Source organism: Pan paniscus, chromosome 6, assembly GCF_029289425.2.
Source record: "Pan paniscus chromosome 6, NHGRI_mPanPan1-v2.0_pri, whole genome shotgun sequence".
Lineage (NCBI taxonomy): Eukaryota > Metazoa > Chordata > Mammalia > Primates > Hominidae > Pan > Pan paniscus.
In genome coordinates, this window is record NC_073255.2 from 188,522,317 (window position 1) to 188,540,031 (window position 17,715).

Genomic DNA, 17,715 nt, shown 5'->3' on the forward strand with positions numbered 1-17,715 from the left:
GGTGCTTTAAGTAGTTCATGTAAAATCTTCATACATTTCACAAGTGCACTTTTAGAAAAACAATAATGTGACCTGATGATGTCATTCTGAGTTTCTCAACTGCTCAGAAGAACCGTGGAGCTCTTAAATTTGAAATTATAAAAAAAAAAACTCAGTTCTGCTCACATTTATCAAGAGGAGCTTAAAATGCAGAATAAAATGTCGATGATTTATATGTTGCTAACTAGAGGAAAGGTGTATCCCATTGGCAGATGAGAGCCACTGAAGCTAAGAGGGTGGGGGGCAGTAGAAAGGAAAGGTGGGAGATGGAAGAAACAGAAATGAGCAAGAGGCGTCCCCGAGAGCGCCACCAGCTGCGCCTCCCTCTCTCCGGGGAGAACTGCTGTGTGGCAGCCATCATCCATAGTTACAGTGCATGTCCTAGTCACCAGTGAGAAGGCAGCTGTGTTCTCTGTACTCTGTTTACTGAGGCAGAGAGATGTCTTCTAAGTGTGTGCTAAACTTCAAAATATTTTCATTAAAATAATTGTAATAAAAATATCTACACACAACTGGCCACTGTCATGGCACCACAACATCTTGGAATACTCAATATCTGGGCTTCCAAAGAGTTGAGTTGTTACGGTGAGACTTTGACTCTGTTTACTGAAGAGATTCTGAATTGCCTGTCAGTTTTTTCAAGAGTCGCGCGTATGATTTGTATGGGTCCCTCAATCACAGCAGGACACTGCACGCAGCATTACTGGCTGAGGGACGTCCTTGTTGACCATCGGCAGTGAAGTGTAGTGGAGCAGTTAGGCCGTCTGGGGCTGGGAGGGTGGCAGTCGTGTTTCATGCTGTGTCAGCGCGTCATCCCATCGGACGGGTGGTTGTACCTAAATTGAGTGTTGTGACACTCTCCTGAGCCTCTGTTGTTTCCTCCCCAGGAGAAGTCCTTGTGTTCCTGGACAGCCACTGTGAAGTGAATGTGATGTGGCTGCAGCCCTTGCTGGCCGCCATCCGTGAGGACCGGCACACCGTGGTGTGCCCAGTGATTGACATCATCAGCGCCGACACGCTGGCCTACAGCTCGTCCCCTGTCGTCCGCGGAGGGTTCAACTGGGGGCTGCACTTCAAATGGGATCTTGTCCCCCTTTCTGAGCTAGGAGGAGCGGAGGGAGCCACTGCACCAATAAAGTAAGATCGCTCCTTTGTTTGAAAAATTCCTACCAGTGCTTCCTTAAAAGAGAACAAAATGATATTAAAGATAATTCCTCCTTCTTTGTAAGGAGCAAAAGTGTTAGACTTAATTTGTACGTTAAAAATTCTTGAGTACGTATTGAATTTTATGCAGTCTGCCAAGTCCTAAGGAAAGATTTATGAGTAAGACAGTATGTGTGCCCTCAAGGACTTAGAGCCTGTGAGAAGAGCAGACAGACCAGGCCACCATTGCAGAGGAAGCCCTGGGAGGGCCCCGTGTGGTGGCTGCTGTTTGGTATGTCAAACACTGCGGTGTATTTATAGTTCACTAACTTACCTTCAGTTCTTTGGTAGCCAGAGTGATGTTGTGAAAAACATGAATACGTAAGCCTTTTCTTTCATTACGATTTTGAAGATGGATTCCTGCTAGTATAATTACTAAGTCATAGTATAGGAATTATTTTATGTTCTTATCTGTGTTTCATCTTCTGTAATATAAAGCTGCTCTTCTTATTTTTGTTTTCTTTAAAAATTTCTTACGTAGATTGAATTCAAAGAGGTGTACCTGTATTTTAACTTTTTAAAGAATACATTTGTTCTTGATTTGCCAGAGTGTAATCAAAATTGGTACTTTCTCCAAACAATGCCAGGATCTCAGAATGTTCACATTTCAGTTATTCCTCCCCCAATTTATGTTATGTTATTATGTTGTTATTGTTATTTTATTGCTTATTTATTTGTTGTTATATACAACAATATTGTATATTGTTATATAATTTAAACCCCAGAAGCCATTTCTTACGTAGCAGTATTCACACAGGCTTGCCCAAGTATCTCCGCTTTATGTTACCCTGTTCTTTCTGCAGCTGCAGGCTCTATCCGGGATTGCTCCCATCCTGGCTGAAGAACACTCTTAGTCGTTCTTTTAGTTGGACATCCTAGTGATCAGTCCTCTGTTTTTCCGAAAATGTCCTTGTGTTTCACCATTGTTTTGAAGAACATGTTTACTCAGTATCCAGTTCTAGGTTGGCAGTAGCAGACATGTATGTTCTTTCAGCCTTTGAAGGCATCATTCAAGAACCTTCTGGCATTCACCGTTTCAGACAGGAAGTCAGCGTTGTTAGTCTTACTTTGCTTCCCTTAAGATAATCTCTTTTTCATTGGCTGCTTACATTTTTTTTGGTCTTGTTTTTAAAAAGTGTCTTTTGGATATGTATAAACATGGTTACTTTTTTGAAGTAACTAATTTGCTGCCGAATTCTGCCTTGTCTTTTTCTTTGAATATACTGAGCAGTTAAAGTCTTTGCTTGATAATTCCATATTTGAAACCCCTTCATATCTGTTTCTGGTGTATGTTGTTTCTCTCATTTTGTTTTCATGTGATTTTATCTTCCCATTTGCCTGGTTATTTATTTGTTGCTTATTTATTTTTGCTTAGTGCCAGACATGATATATGAAAAATTATAGAAATACATTCATACCTGGGATGATGTTTTTTCCCTGCAGAGATAATTTTGCTTCTCTTGTGCAGGCAGCTTGGGCCACTAGAATCCACAATCCCCTCTATCCAGTTTTAGGAAGTGAGCGGACTGGAAGCTAGCTCGAGTCCCTGAGAGGACTAGTCTGTGGCTTTTCTCACTCCAGCACAGGGCTTCTCAGCCTTGGCACTACTGACATTTTGGGCCAGATAATTCTTTGTTGTAGGGGCCCTCTTGTGCATTTTAGGATAGGTAGCAGAATCCCAGACCTCAACCCAGATTCTAGGAGCACCTGCCACACAAACACATCAAGATGTGACAGCTAAAAATGCTCCCAACGTTATGAAATGTCTGTTGGGGACACAGTCATCCCAGTTGAGAGCCACTGGTCTAACTTGTGTGAGTCCAACTCCCAACGTGCGATGTTTGTCAGGTCTCTCCTTGGTGGACCTTAGAGCCCAGTTTTGATCCCCAAGGCTCTGTGAGATTGTCAGAAGGAATGACCATATCAGGTGGCTTTCCATCAGAAATGGTTATAATAGGAAAAGAACTTTCGAGACTTAGAAAAGTAGCCTTCGTATGCCAGATACTAGCATATTATTAGCAATCCAGAAAATTCAGTTGTATGGCCTGGCTCATTCTCTGATACTGGATAAAATGATTCATAATCATTAATTCAATTTGTATTAGTTATGTTCCAAAATGACACTGAGTATTTTAAACAAAAGTAGTAGGTAAGATAACTGACTATAAGGAATGAGTAATTTTCCTTTTTCTAGGTCACCAACAATGGCTGGAGGTTTGTTTGCCATGAACAGACAGTATTTCCATGAACTTGGACAGTATGATAGTGGCATGGATATCTGGGGAGGAGAAAATTTGGAAATATCATTTCGGGTAATTTAATTTTTGCATGCTCAATTAATAACTGTGTAGTGGAATATGATTTTCATCCATGATCTCATATTTTCTTTATATTCTCCTTGATTATTTTTTTTTCGAGATAGGGTCTTTCTCTGCCACCCAGGCTGGAGTGCAGTGGTGTGGTCATGGCTCACTGCAGCCTTGACCTCCTGGGCTCAAGTGATCCTCTTGCCTCAGCCTCCTGATTAGCTGGGACTACAGGCATGTGCCTGTAATTTTTCTATTTTTTGTAGAGATGGGGGTCTCACTATGTTGCCCAGGCTGGTGTCGAACTCTTGGGCTCAAGTGATCCTCCTGCCTCGGCCTCCCAGAGTGCTCCATGACTATCTTTATTGACAAATTGTCCTTAATGAATGCTACTTTGTCAGAATCTGTGATATGGATAATATCTGTTCGAAATGTCAAGAGTATACGTGTTGATCCATTGGCTAGGAAAACAACAACAAAATGAAAAAGCATGTAAGAAGCCATGTATTTATTGGTATTTATTTTTTTGAGACAGGGTCTTGCTCCGCTGCCCAGGTTGGAGTAGAGTGGCATGAATACAGCGGCTCACTGCAGCCTTGAACTCCTGGGCTCAAGCGATCCTCCCACCTCTCAGCCTCCTAAGTAGCTGGGAGTACAGGCGCATGCCGCCACACCTGGCTAATTTTCTACTTTTTGTAGAGATGCGAGTCTCACTATGTTGCCCAGGCTGGTCTTGAACTCTTGGACTCAAGCAATCCTCCTGCCTTGGCTTCCCAAGGTGTTAGGATTACAGGCGTGAGCCACTGTGCCTAGTCTGTTTTTATGGATTTAGAGGTACAAGTGCATAGTGTGTGGTGGTAAAGTCTGGCTTTTAGTGCACTCATCACCAGAGTAATGCACATTGTACCCAATAGGTAGTACTTCATCCCTCACTCCCCTCCCACCTTTTAGAGTCTCCAGTATCTGTTATTCCACTCTGTGTGTGTGTATATATATATATTTTTTAATTATAAAAGTATTGTTGTAATGAATGGTTGGATATAAATTTAAAATGTCTTAATGTGCTAATTTAAAGGTTTGTTCTTTTTTTGTTGGTTTATTTTATTGATACTACCAGATACATATAGTCATATAGTCAGGGTGACCAGATTTCCCTGAGGCCTAAGACCATCCTAATTCACACCTGTTCTCTTGGAAAAATAAATAGCTTCCCATTGTACTTTCAGAAACAGCTCAGTTTGATGCTGCATTATACCATCACCCCATGTATAGCTTACCAAGTCCTTTATGTATACAGGCACCCCTGTCCCGAGGAGGAAATCCACCTCGCATTATCTGTCTTCTCCAATTGCTGAGGTTTGAAAGGTGACAGCGTAGGTGGAGTCTGTGGCTCAGAGGACCATGGTGTAGAGAGTCTTTGGGAAAGGCAGAAAGAGGGCGAGGGGAGAGCTGAGACTTCTCCTTCCAAGCAAATATCCCAGTATTTCTCCCAACCATCTCCTAGTCCAGTTAGCAGAATCCCTATCAGATAATACCATGATACTTGTTCATATGTCCTTCTGTATTTCTGCAAATGTATTGACTACAGTATTTTTAAAAAGCAAGTTTTGGCTGGGTCCATGGTGGCTCACGCCTATAATCCCAGCACTTTGGGAGGCCAAGGTGGGCTGATCCTGAGGTCAGGAGTTCAAGACCAGCCTGGCCAACATGGTGAAACCCCGTCTCTACTAAAAATACAAAAAAAATAGCTGGGCTTGGTGGCGGGTGCCTGTAATCCCTGCTACTCGGGAGGCTGAGGCAGGAGAATCGCTTGAACCTGGGAGGCAGAGGTTGCAGTGAGCCAAGCGCCACTGCACTCTAGCCCGGGGGACAAGAGCGAGACTGTGTCTCAACAAAAAAAAAAAAAAGAAAGAAAAAGCAGGTTTTCATTCTGTAAGTTTTAGAATGTTAGGGTTAAAGGCGTAATCGATTTTATTATGCTTCTTATTTAATAGATTTTATTATTAAAAGTTCAGTCTCTTTTTAGATAAGGTAATTGAATCCCACAAAAACGAACTTAACTCCAAAGTAATTCAGATAGTCAAGGACAGAATTTAGACCAGAGCTTAAGGTCTTTTGAATCTTAATCTGGAGTTATTCTATATATTTTATATTAAAAAATCTGTTTTCTAAAAAAGAATATGCATTGTATAAGCAAGTACCTGTGAAACTGAAATGAGAGAACAGGTAATAAGCACTTCTTAAAAGAAAATAAATAAATAAATAAATAAAAATAAGCACTTCTTGTTCTTAAGTGCCTAAGATCAAGTCTCTTGATCTGTTAAAGCAACAAAGTTGGGTAAGTGCAATTTCAGACTTATGGTAGTAAATGCTGACTATAGCATTGTTTTAGCATTTAGTTCCTTGTAATGATAAAGACAGACAATTTCTAACAATGTGTACCTTCTCATTTCCTTCTATTTGAATATTTGTATCTAATAAGATAAATATCTTGCCAAGTTTCATAAACACCTATTGAATAAAGATTAATTTCATTGAAAATTCATACATTGGTTTCACAACAACATGAGGCAACTGTTAACACCTGTTTTTGCTTCTGGCCAGATCTGGATGTGTGGCGGTAAGCTCTTCATCATCCCTTGCTCTAGAGTAGGACACATTTTCCGAAAAAGGCGACCATATGGATCTCCCGAAGGCCAGGACACCATGACACACAACTCTTTGCGGCTGGCACATGTCTGGTTGGATGAATACAAGGTGAGATGAAATTTCTTGTTTAGAAGGATAGGCCGGCAGTGACTGGCCTAGTGATAGCTTTAGTTGCTTACTTTTCACTCTGGCATATTTCTCTTGGTTAACCTTCACCTTAAGGCCACCTCTTTCTAGTTTCCCCCCACCCCCTTCACCTAGTACTTCACTTCTTTCTGGTTCTAATCTGACTCTTTTAATTTTGTAAGTGTCTACTCCATAAGAAGTAATGCAGCTAATGTTGGAAGAAATTCCATCTTCAGTTTCTTTATTCCGTCTGGTCTCTCTATTGTGACACCTGCAAAAGTTGGCTTTCTTTTTTTTTTTTTTTTTTTTGAGACAGGGTCTTGCTTTGTCACCCAGGCAGGAGTGCAGTGGGGTGATCACGGCTCACTGCAGCCTCAGTCTCCTGGGCTCAAGTGATCCTACTGCTTCAGCCTCCCAAGTAGCTGGGACTATAGGCATGTGCTACCATGCCTGGATAATTTTTTTAAAAAGTGTTTTGTTTTTTTTTTTTAGAGATGGGATCTCACTGTGTTGCCCAGGCTGGTCTTGAGCTCTTGGGCTCAAAAGATCCTCCTGCCTTGGCCTCCCAAAATCCTCCTGCCTTGGCCTCCCAAAGTGCTGGGACTACGTGTGTGAGCCACTGTGCCAGGCCTGGCCTTTTCTTTTACTCATTGGACTTCGTGGTGACCCAATCCCGTTTCTTCCCCTGTTAGAGGGCACATTTAGAATTACTTCCCACTTTCTCTTCTGCCTTAGGTCACTTTATATATTTTCTTTGTAATGATTTATTGAAGTATAATCCAAAAATTGATTTTGGAATATTTTATCACTGCAAAAAGAAGTCCATAGCCTTCGATCATCTCCCCAAAGTCTCCCTCTCTGCCTCAGCCCTAGACAGCCAATAAGCAACCATTAATCTACTCCTTGTCTCTACTTAATTTGCCTTTTCTGGATATTTCCTACAAATGGAATCATAAACTATGTGGTCTTTTCTGTCTGGCTTCTTCAGTCGAGCACGGCGTTTTCAGGTTCATCCGTGCCGTTCCATGTATGGGTCTGCATTCCTTTTTATTGCCAAATAATATTCCATTGTATGAACAGACCACATTTTACTTTATCCACCAGCTGATAAACATTTAGGTTGTTTCCACTTTTTTTTTTTTTTTTTTTTTTGAGACAGAGTTTCACTCTTGTTGCCCAGGCTGAAGTGCAATGGCGCAATCTCGGCTCACTGCAACCTCCACCTCCTGGGTTCAAGTGATTCTCCTGCCTCAGCCTCAGCCTCAGCCTCCTGAGTAGCTGGGATTACAGGTGTCTGCCACCATGCCTGGCTAATTTTGTTTTTCTCAGTAGAGACGGGGTTTCACCATTTTGGTCAGGGTGGTCTCGAACTCGTGACCTCAGATGATCTGCCAGCCTTGGCCTCCCGAAGTGCTGGGATTACAGGCGTGAGCCACCACGCCTGGTTGCTGCTGTATTTGTGTATAGTTATTTTTTAAACATTTGTTGTGCACCTCCTGTATGCCAGGCTCTGTGTTAGGTTTTGAGGGGATAAAAGATGAATAAGGGAGTGCACAGTAATTTTTCATGCCGTGAGGGAAATGTCTACAGAGACATGTAGCTTGTGCTGGAATGACAGGGACACAGTGGTGCACTGTGTTTGGGGGCAGTAGGGACTCCACAGTGCTTCTCCTACAGCACTGTTTATCTCCCCTCTCCCTCCTTGACCAGACTTTGAGGTCTAATTCCATGCTCATCTCTGAATCATCACTGGCTACCATAGTTCTCAACACATGGTCCCACTCCTAGCCACTCTTTGAGGAGGTCTGCCAGTTTAAACTCATTTTCATAGTCAGGTTAATACAGTATTTGCCTCTTTGACCGTGTTGACATTGCACTGAGTGTGTAAAATCAGGGGAGTAAAGTGGCTGGTGCCTTAGCATAAATCGAGGCATCAGCACCCAGTTATACTGTAGTCACTGCCCTCTTCACCAGCACTCACTCAGAAGACAAAGGCCAGTTGCATTTCCGAATATCATTGATATAATAATAATTTTAGTAAATCTCAATGTGCCTTTTTAGTATCCTGTGTGAGTATGCGTGCTCACACAAAAAGCACTTCTGCTGCGTACTGAAGTACGGTGCTTGGTTCAAGGAAAAACACTTGTGCAGTTGTTTGAGTTATGGGCGGAGCTAGCTGCTGCTCTCCAGAACGCTCTTTTTATATGTTAAGAATGACTGACTCACAAACCATAGTTACTCATATTTGGGTAAAACGAACTAAATAATGAAAATGAAAACAACTGACAGTATTTGTTGCAAATGACAAAATTCAAGCCCTCAAGTGAAAATTAGAATTTTGAAAAACTTACATTTACCGCCAGGAGCTTGACAGCTTCCTAGTACTTAAAAATTTTACTTGGCCGGGTGCGGTGGCGCATGCCTGTAATCCCAGCACTTTGCGAGAACGAGGCAGGAGGATCACCTGAGGTCGGGAGTTTGAGACCAGCCTGACCAACATGGAGAAACCCCGTCTCTACTAAAAATACAAAATTAGCCGGGTGTGGTGGCACGCGCCTGTAGTTCCAGCTACTCAGGAGGCTGAGGCAGGAGAATCGCTTGAACCTGGGAGGTGGAGGTTGTGGTGTGCCGAGATCGTGCCATTGTACTCCAGCCTGGGCAACAAGAGTGAAACTCCATCTCAAAAAAAATTTACTGAGGAGATCAGTGGTTTTATATATAATTTTTTGATATTGTATAGTGAAATTTTTCAATATTTGGTAGAACAGTACAATCCAGTGGAGTAGTATTTTCCAAATGACTAATCCACACTGTTACAAAAACGGGTGGAAGATCCATTCAGAGAGCAAGACAGACCAGGAGATTTTATTTAACTTTATTTATCTTTGTTTTTTGAATCAGGGTCTTACTCTGTTGCCCAGGCTGTAGTGCAGTGGCACAATCTCAATTCACTGCAACCTCCACCTCCCAGGTTCAAGTGATTCTGCAGCCTCGGCCCCCAAGGAGCATGCGCCACCACTCCCAACTAATTTTTGTATTTTTTCGTAGAGACAGGGTTTCACCATGTTTGGCCAGGCGGGTCTCAAACTCCTGACCTTAAGTGATCCGCCTGCCTTGGCCTCCCAAAGTGCTGGGATTACAAGTGTGAGCCACTGCGCCTGGCCGATAGACCAGTACATTTTAATGCAACAGTGTAAAAATCTTAATATGATTTCATATTCCACATCGTAACTAGACTTCGAAAGTTATTGAATTTTGGAGTAGTATTAACCCCATAATTATATATAGGTTGTAATTTTAAAAATACATATATTTAACCAAAACAACACACTGCAACAGGCTAAATGCAGATGTGAGAATTTAGCTGACTTGTTTTAAGCCAGCCAGCCAGCAAAAAGGTTTGCAAAAATATAAAGCAGTGTCACTGTTCTCACTACATTTTGTGTTTGTAATGAGTATTTAACTATTTTAAGGAATTAATGATTTGTAGGTTTCTCTGTTTTAATTTCTGTGTGATAAATATGAACAGACACAGCCCACACACGCAGACCCTCCTGGGAGTTTTCCGTAATTTTTAAGAACATCGATGACTGAGACTCACGAGTTTGAGACCCACTGATCTCATATATACGCCTGTTTCATTGATTCTCAGATACAGTTTAAGGTACATGTTATTATCATTGTTAGTAATGGACTTAATCGTGTAAAAAAATCTCTATATAATTGTATCATCATTTTTAACAAAAAATTCGATTTTCTTATTTTTACTTTTTTTCAATTCAGGAGCAGTATTTTTCCTTAAGACCTGACCTGAAGACGAAAAGCTATGGCAATATCAGTGAGCGTGTGGAACTGAGAAAGAAGTTGGGCTGTAAATCATTTAAATGGTATTTGGATAATGTATACCCAGAGATGCAGATATCTGGGTCCCACGCCAAACCCCAACAACCCATTTTTGTCAATAGAGGGCCAAAACGACCCAAAGTCCTTCAACGTGGAAGGGTAAGAAAGCTGTTTTTTCCAAGTGGCTTATGAAAAGCGTTTGATAGGAAAAGTTTTGAGGTGTCCATAAGCTATGACAGGTGACACTGTGGACTTAACAGAGTGTAATGACAGGCTTCAGCTTGCCTTTCATTATATGTTCTTTATGGTAACTCCTCTGTGCAAGTGTAGGACCTCACGTGTAGATCCTTGCCTTGCCGGCATAGCTGCCTTCTGTGAGGGTAAGTTATGTGACGCTTTCCAAGAGCACAGAGGCATATGGGAATACACCCCGGACAGAGGCCATGGAAGTGTCAACTTCGTGTGTCAGAGGCCAGGCCAACAAGTGGAGAAATGGGGCAGTGATCTGCTATTTGCTCTTAGCTCTGGGAACCAAATCACAGAGCAGAGGTGGTAGTGAGGGTCAGAGTGGGGGCATGGATTTCATGCCTGGTGTTCCCAGAAGTCATCTGAGCTCAGCAGAAGGCACATTGATCAACCACATTTCCTTAGCTGTCTTTGTGTCTTAAACTCATTACAGTTATATAGTCACAGTTAAATTGTAGGGGTCCGGCCATAAAATCATCCCCTTCTCCTGAGTCATCTCTTAGAGTTGGCTTCTAAAAGCTAAGGGCAGGTACTGTCTGTGTTGCCCAGTGTCCCTTCTTTTATGAAGAAGGCACTTCTCCCAGAGCAGTATCATCTCTCCCTCAGTGGCTAGGAGGAAGCCTAGAGCTTTCCCCCTTCCTCTTCTCTCTACCCTATAATAAGACAAAAAAAAAAAAAAAACCCAGTATCAAGATGTTTAGTATTAGGTGTTTTTCTCTGAGAGAGAGCAGTGTGTGCCCATGTAGTTGATCCCTTACCATTATTATTTCTTGCTGTTTGTCTCACCCTCGCAGTTCTGTGATAGTTGTCACTGGTGTATCTCCAGTGTAGCATGCATATTGCATTTCATTGTGTACTTTTTTATACATGTTGTTCTTATATCCCTGACTTCATTTGAAGGTTCTTTAGGGCAGGGATGACATTTTAATTTCTTTCATCTGCTGTAGATTAGCAAACATGTATATGTAGCTAGAATTCCTAGCTGACACTGTCTGCATGTTAAAATTGCTAATAACTTTTGGAGTTATAACTTTTGTCTATCTTGATGCTCCTGTGTTCTGAGGCTAGAACTTAGGAATTAAAAATGCATATATTTTTATGAGCCTTGGAATTCGTACCTCCGGAATAACCTTTCACATTTTGCCTGGAAGCACCTCCAGGCTTGGGAGGCGTCTCTGGGATTTCTTCCCACATTCTGAGCTGTGCCTTCTCTTACAGCTCTATCACCTCCAGACCAACAAATGCCTGGTGGCCCAGGGCCGCCCAAGTCAGAAGGGAGGTCTCGTGGTGCTTAAGGCCTGTGACTACAGTGACCCAAATCAGGTGAGTGACGCCTCGGGGCTCACAGCCAGTGTCCGCAAGGCGGCTTCCAGTGTAGGGAAGCTGCTGCCAGTCACTCCTGAGGACATCAGTGTCTACTATTCTGGCTTTTCTTAACCCACTTCTGTGTAGTGTTGCGTTATTGGAGCGCTGAGCTTATGGGGGTTATCTCTATCCTAGTGCTCAAGGGCATCGCCAGGGTCTGATTTTTCACCGAAAAAATGGCAGCCTCCAGCATAAATGGGTTAAAAGGAAGAGAGTGGCCTTAGATGACACCTCAGTCAGCTACTTTCGTCTCCTTTGTATGTTTTTCCTCCCTCTGCTCATTGTCATAGAGCATTTTAGTTGTTTACACCATTATTTGTACTTTCTAATATTATGCGGAATAAATTGTGACTTACGAGCCATAGGAATTTGTTAGAAACGGCCAAGGGAAGCACTACAGAATTTCAGTTCATTCCATTCACATAATTTCATTTCAGCTTATGTATGTCTCCTAAATAATATTAAAACGGGCCTAAAAATCAGCAAATAACTTCAGTTTAGAACGGTAATTTCAAACTCGTTTATGTCTGATAAAATAGCATAATGGAACAGCAGTCTAATCTCATAAATTGTAGTGTCTCATTTCTATTTTAGTGGTGGGTTGGTGTCACTCAGAAATGAAAAAAAAAAAAACAAAGCCACTTGGGCTTTTGGTAAATAATGTGTGCTGTGATGTGTGCTGTGAGATGTCATCCAGTGCTCCACCAGAAGAGGTCACACCCGCTGTCTCAGGTGATACATGTGTTGAAAATGTAGTTTAAAAGGGATTTCTGGGGCCCAGTGCAGAGGCTCATGCCTGTAATCCCAGCACTTTGGGAGGATGAGGTGGGCGGATCACAAGGTCAGGAGTTCAAGACCAGCCTGACCAACATGGTGAAACCCCATCTCTACTAAAAATACAAAAAAAATTAGCTGGGTGTGGTGGTGCGTGCCTGTAATCCCAGCTACTCAGGAGGCTGAGGCAGGGGAATTGGTTCAACCTGGGAGGCAGAGGTTGCAGTAAGCAAAGATTGTACCACTGCACTCCAGTCTGGTGACAGAGTGAGACTCTGTCTCAAAAAAAAAGAAGGGATTTCTGTGCATCTTCTGGGTAGAAGAGGTGGCAGTGTTGTGGAAGTATTAAAATCGCGGTGACGCAGTTTCAGTGGCGTAGGTCACAGTGAGATGAGAGCTGAAATTTGTTCCAGAAAATATAAGTTGGGGTGATGGAGTGAGCCTATTCTAAGGCTAACTTAGTTATGCTTATATGCATAGTTGTGCTAATTCTCTAGCCACTAGTCACATTTCAAGTGTACAGTAGCTGCATGTGGTCAGTAGCTCCCTTATTGGACACAGGCTATGAGACAATAGCAGTGTTGCAGAAAATTCTCTCACAGCTCCCTATGACTCTGATCGAGGGTCTTCACATTAGTGAACACCGCACACATCCATTTGGGTTCTGTGAGTTGAAGCAATGAGTAAATAGAACAGAAGAGAATAGATTCCTTTTGAGCATAGTGATGGCGCATGTTGGAGAGTGAGTTGTTCACTGCACTTGCCATGTCACCCAGTTGTCTTCCTGAAGATAATCTGTGATTCAGCCTGTGCACTTCCTGACTGCCCCACCGATGAGGAATCGACGAAAATGGCAGCCGTGTGCCCTTCTGTCTCCAGAGGGTCAAGCCAGAGGCTGTCGGGCTCCTCTGTCACCTACACAGTCCAGGAATTAAGAGCGTTATGTAATTGTTAAACCCTAAAATTGGGAAAGAGTTAATTCAGTCAAATTCAATGAACAAAATTCAGCCACTGCTTAGGTTTCTTCCCAGAATAGCACTTCACTTTCTCCTGCCTTAGCTATCTGAAGTGGAATGAACCAAGTTGAAATCTGCTTCCCTGTAAGTCTAGCGCATTGGTCTGTTTCTGCTTTGAGACCTTACAGAATCAATATGTGGAAGAATACGCAAAGTGTTGTTCAGTCTTAAAATTCGTTATCTAAATTTTATTTTATTTTTCTTCTCTAGATCTGGATCTATAATGAAGAGCATGAATTGGTTTTAAATAGTCTCCTTTGTCTAGATATGTCAGAGACTCGCTCATCAGACCCGCCACGGCTCATGAAATGCCACGGGTCAGGAGGATCCCAGCAGTGGACCTTTGGGGTGAGGAGTGCTCGGTGATGTTGGGAGAATGCGCAGAGGCCCACAAGGCTGAGTGAGGGGCTGTGGCAGATGAACTCATTTTCTACCTTGGGGGTGGTCTTAGTCTGCAGTACAGTGGTCCCCCCAGAAACCACAGGTAGTACAAACCCTGTATATACTGTATTTCTTTCTAGAGATACACCTGGGATAAATTTATCAATTAGGCACAGTAAGAGGTTCACAACAATAACTCAAATGAAACGGAACAGTTAGAACAGCATACTGTGGTTGCGCAGTGGCTCCCGCCTGTAATCCCAGCACTGAGAAGGCGGAGGTGGGCGGATCGCCGTAGCCCAACAGCCTGTTTGTTTTCTCTATAAAAACAAATCAAAAATATACTATAATACAAATTGTGATTGCAGTCAGAAAATATCTTATTGTACTGTGCTGCAGATAACAAACAGCAGAAAACTAACCTTTGGCTAAGAGGGGACTATTGTATCCCTTAATCTGAATTCTTAAGTGCTCCATCTCTCCTCTGGATTTCCATGTTTTGCCAGTAATTGGCAGTATTTTTTTCTTGCTACCTTTTTTTCAGAAAAACAATCGGCTATACCAGGTGTCAGTTGGACAGTGCCTGAGAGCAGTGGATCCCCTGGGTCAGAAGGGCTCTGTTGCCATGGCGATCTGCGATGGCTCCTCTTCACAGCAGTGGCATTTGGAAGGTTAAGGTGGATGCTGTGGCAGGAACGTTGCTTCATCAGGCGTTGCCTCCGGTGTGGAGTTTGGGGCTTTAGGAAAGCCTGGGTTGGGTGGAGCAGAGCCATCTTGGAGAGGATGACAGTTCCCTGTCCTCCCGGAGATGCCTGGGTGTGTTAGCAGAGGTGACACGTGTCTGACAGAGACGGGAACTCTGAGTGTCCACGGGTGAAGAAGTGAGTATGTTTCACCCGGACATTAAGGTGATTTTTGAGCTGCTGTTAAGGAATTTCTTGCTTATAGAGGCAAACCACAGTATCATTTTAACTCTAGAATTGGGCTAGAAGGATAAAACCCAGGAAAATGGATATTTCTATTCAGATTTATTTATGCCTCTTTTTAATCCCCTTTAATGATGCAGTGGTTTTTATCTGATCAGGAACTTGTCATGATTTCCTTTCTTAGACTTCATAGGAGATAGTGCTTTAAAAAAAAAAAAACTTCTATTATTTGTTTAGTATGTTGTAAGTAGCTCATTTTAAAAAACTGAATCTATATTATGTTTAACTTCAGAAGGCATCATTTATAAGACAGTATGGCAGTTAACTATTATAAAATTATTTTGATGCATTATGATACAATCTACATAATAAAGAATCCTTTTGATTATTTAGGATATTTTGTCTTGTATTGGGGCCTCTGGTCTGAGGTGTGTTGCATGCTCTTGGATTCTGCTCTTGGATTCAGGTGATGACGCAGTAGGCTCGGTAGAGTCCTCTGCCTCTCAAGACGCGTCCCAGTTTCTTAGCTTGAGCTGTGTGACCTTAGATACTGGACATCAAAGTTGCCTGTGCAGCACCCAGGGAGAGCTGCTCAACCGGCAGTTGGATATAGAGGTCAGACTCTTGGAAGACGGAGCTCAATGAGAGAATACATTTGGGAATCACCTGCCTATACTAAAAATTCTGAAATATAAAGTGAAGTTTCCTCCCAAACCACATCTTAAGAGGAGAGATGGTCTCATATTGCAGGGGATGCACTCAGATATTTTATCTGAACCACAAAACAGTTTAAGTGCCACATCCTAAATATTTTATCTGTCATTTGACTTCAAAGGCCAGGATGGTACATATGGAAAACAAGAGCAGCAAGATGGTAGATTGAAATCCAACAGTGTCAATAATCACATTAAGTGTAATGAATGTAAATGCCACAGTTAAAAGGCAGATTAGATAAAAATGCAAGATCCAACTATATGCTGCCTGTAAGAAACTCACTTTATGAATACATCATTTAAAATAGAAGGATGGGAAGATATATGAAGGACATCTGAATAGATAGACAAAGTAGATTTCAGCATAGAGAATATTACTACAGATGATATAGAGGGTCATTTCATGAATAAAAGGTTCAACTTACTTATGAAGAAGAAATAATCCCAAAGTTCTGTTAAAACTGCAAGAAGTACATCCATCCACAATTGTAGTAAGAGATTTCAACACACCTCTCAATAATTGATAGAACAAGTAGACAGAAAAACAACCATCTGGGCCTAATTGACACTACCCAGCAACACAATACTTGGAACATTTACCAAGATAGACCATATTCTGGGATATTGAGCAAGGTGTGATGATATATGTATAGAAATTCAAGTCATGCAAAGTAGAATAGAAATCAATAACAGACACTTGGAAAAATCTCCAAATATTATAAAAAACTAGCACACTTCCCAATACCTTATGGGTCAGAGAAAAAAATCAAAAGGCTATTTTGAACTGACCAAAAATAAATGAAAATACAACAGTGTGTGGCATGCAGCTAAAGCAGTACTTGGAGGTTTTATAGCATTAAGCACCTATATTAGAAAAGGATACAAGTCTCAATGACTTTAGCTTCCACCTTAACAGAAAAAGAGCAAGTTAGACAAAGAGGCAGAAATGAAATATTAAATACCAGAACAGAAATGAATGAAACAAAACAGAAAATAAAGCTAAAAGCTGATTTGAGAGATCAATAAAATTGATAAACCTCTAGCCAAAAAAAAAACCACCCTGAAATTACCAACATCAGGAATGAGTTGCAAGCGCACTAGAGTCTACAGATACTAAAAAGCATGCTGAACAGCAGGAGCTCTGATTCACTGCTGGTGGGAGTGCAAAGTGGTACAGCCACTCTGGCAAGTTTCTTCCTAAACATACTCTTAACCTACGATCCAGCAGTTGTGCTCCTTGGTGTTTACCCAAAGGAGCTGAAAACCACACGAAGCCTGCACATGGATTTTACAGCAGCTTTATTCATGACTGTCGAAACCTGGAAGCAAGATATCCTTCAGTACGGGAATGTTTTATAGCAGCTTCACTCGTGATTGCTGAAACCTGGAAGCAAGCAAGATGTCCTTTAGTACAGGAATGTTTTATAGCAGCTTCACTCAGGACTGCTGAAACCCGGAAGCAAGATGTCCTTTAGTGCATGAACTATAGTACATTCAGACGATGGAACATTCAATGCTGAGAAGAATTAAGCCATAAGCCTTGAAAAGTCATGGAGGGATGTTAAGAATATATTACTCAGTGAAAGAAGCCAATCTGAAAAAGCTACATATTGTACGATTCCAATTATATGGCATTCTGGAAAAGGCAAAGACAAAAAGATCACTGCTTGCTAGGGGTTATGGGAGAGTGTGATGGTTGATTTTATGTCAACTTGACTGAGCTAAAGAATGCCCAGGTAGCTGTAAGACATGATTTCTGCGAGTGTCTGTGAGGGTGGTTCCAGAAGAGATTAGTGTTTGAATCAGCAGACTCAGGAAAGAAGATCCTCTCTCACGAATGCTCAATCCATTGGGAGCCCAAATAGAACAAAAAGGTGAAGGAAGGGTGACTTGCTCTCTCCTTGGAGCTAGATGTCAGCGTTCTGGCTCTCAGGCCTTTGGACTCAGACCAGGACCTGCATCATTGGCTCCCCTGGGCCTCAGGCCTTCAGCCTTGGGCTGGAACAACATCACTGCCTTTCCTGGGCTTCCAGCTTGCAGGCAGTAAATCTTAGAGCACCTCAGTCCCTCATAATCTCTTTCTGTATTTCTATACATCCTATTGGTTCTGTTTTTCTGGAGAACCCAG

The 17,715-nt window shown here is 42.0% G+C and overlaps 1 protein-coding gene across 4 annotated transcripts in view; it reads left to right on the forward strand.

The window, feature by feature from the left end:
• GALNT11 (polypeptide N-acetylgalactosaminyltransferase 11) overlaps nt 1–15,269 on the forward strand; it is a 97,450-nt gene extending 82,181 nt beyond the window's left edge. For all 4 annotated transcript variants that reach the window (XM_055115546.2, XM_034965299.2, XM_034965298.2 and 1 more), the window contains 7 exons: nt 927–1,176; nt 3,437–3,554; nt 6,153–6,305; nt 10,107–10,325; nt 11,631–11,735; nt 13,778–13,915; nt 14,493–15,269. In XM_055115546.2, coding sequence (XP_054971521.1) covers nt 927–1,176; nt 3,437–3,554; nt 6,153–6,305; nt 10,107–10,325; nt 11,631–11,735; nt 13,778–13,915; nt 14,493–14,624 — 1,115 coding nt within the window. In that variant the 3' untranslated portion in view covers nt 14,625–15,269. The remainder of the gene's footprint in view (nt 1–926; nt 1,177–3,436; nt 3,555–6,152; nt 6,306–10,106; nt 10,326–11,630; nt 11,736–13,777; nt 13,916–14,492) is intronic.
• Nucleotides 15,270–17,715: the final 2,446 nt, after the last annotated feature.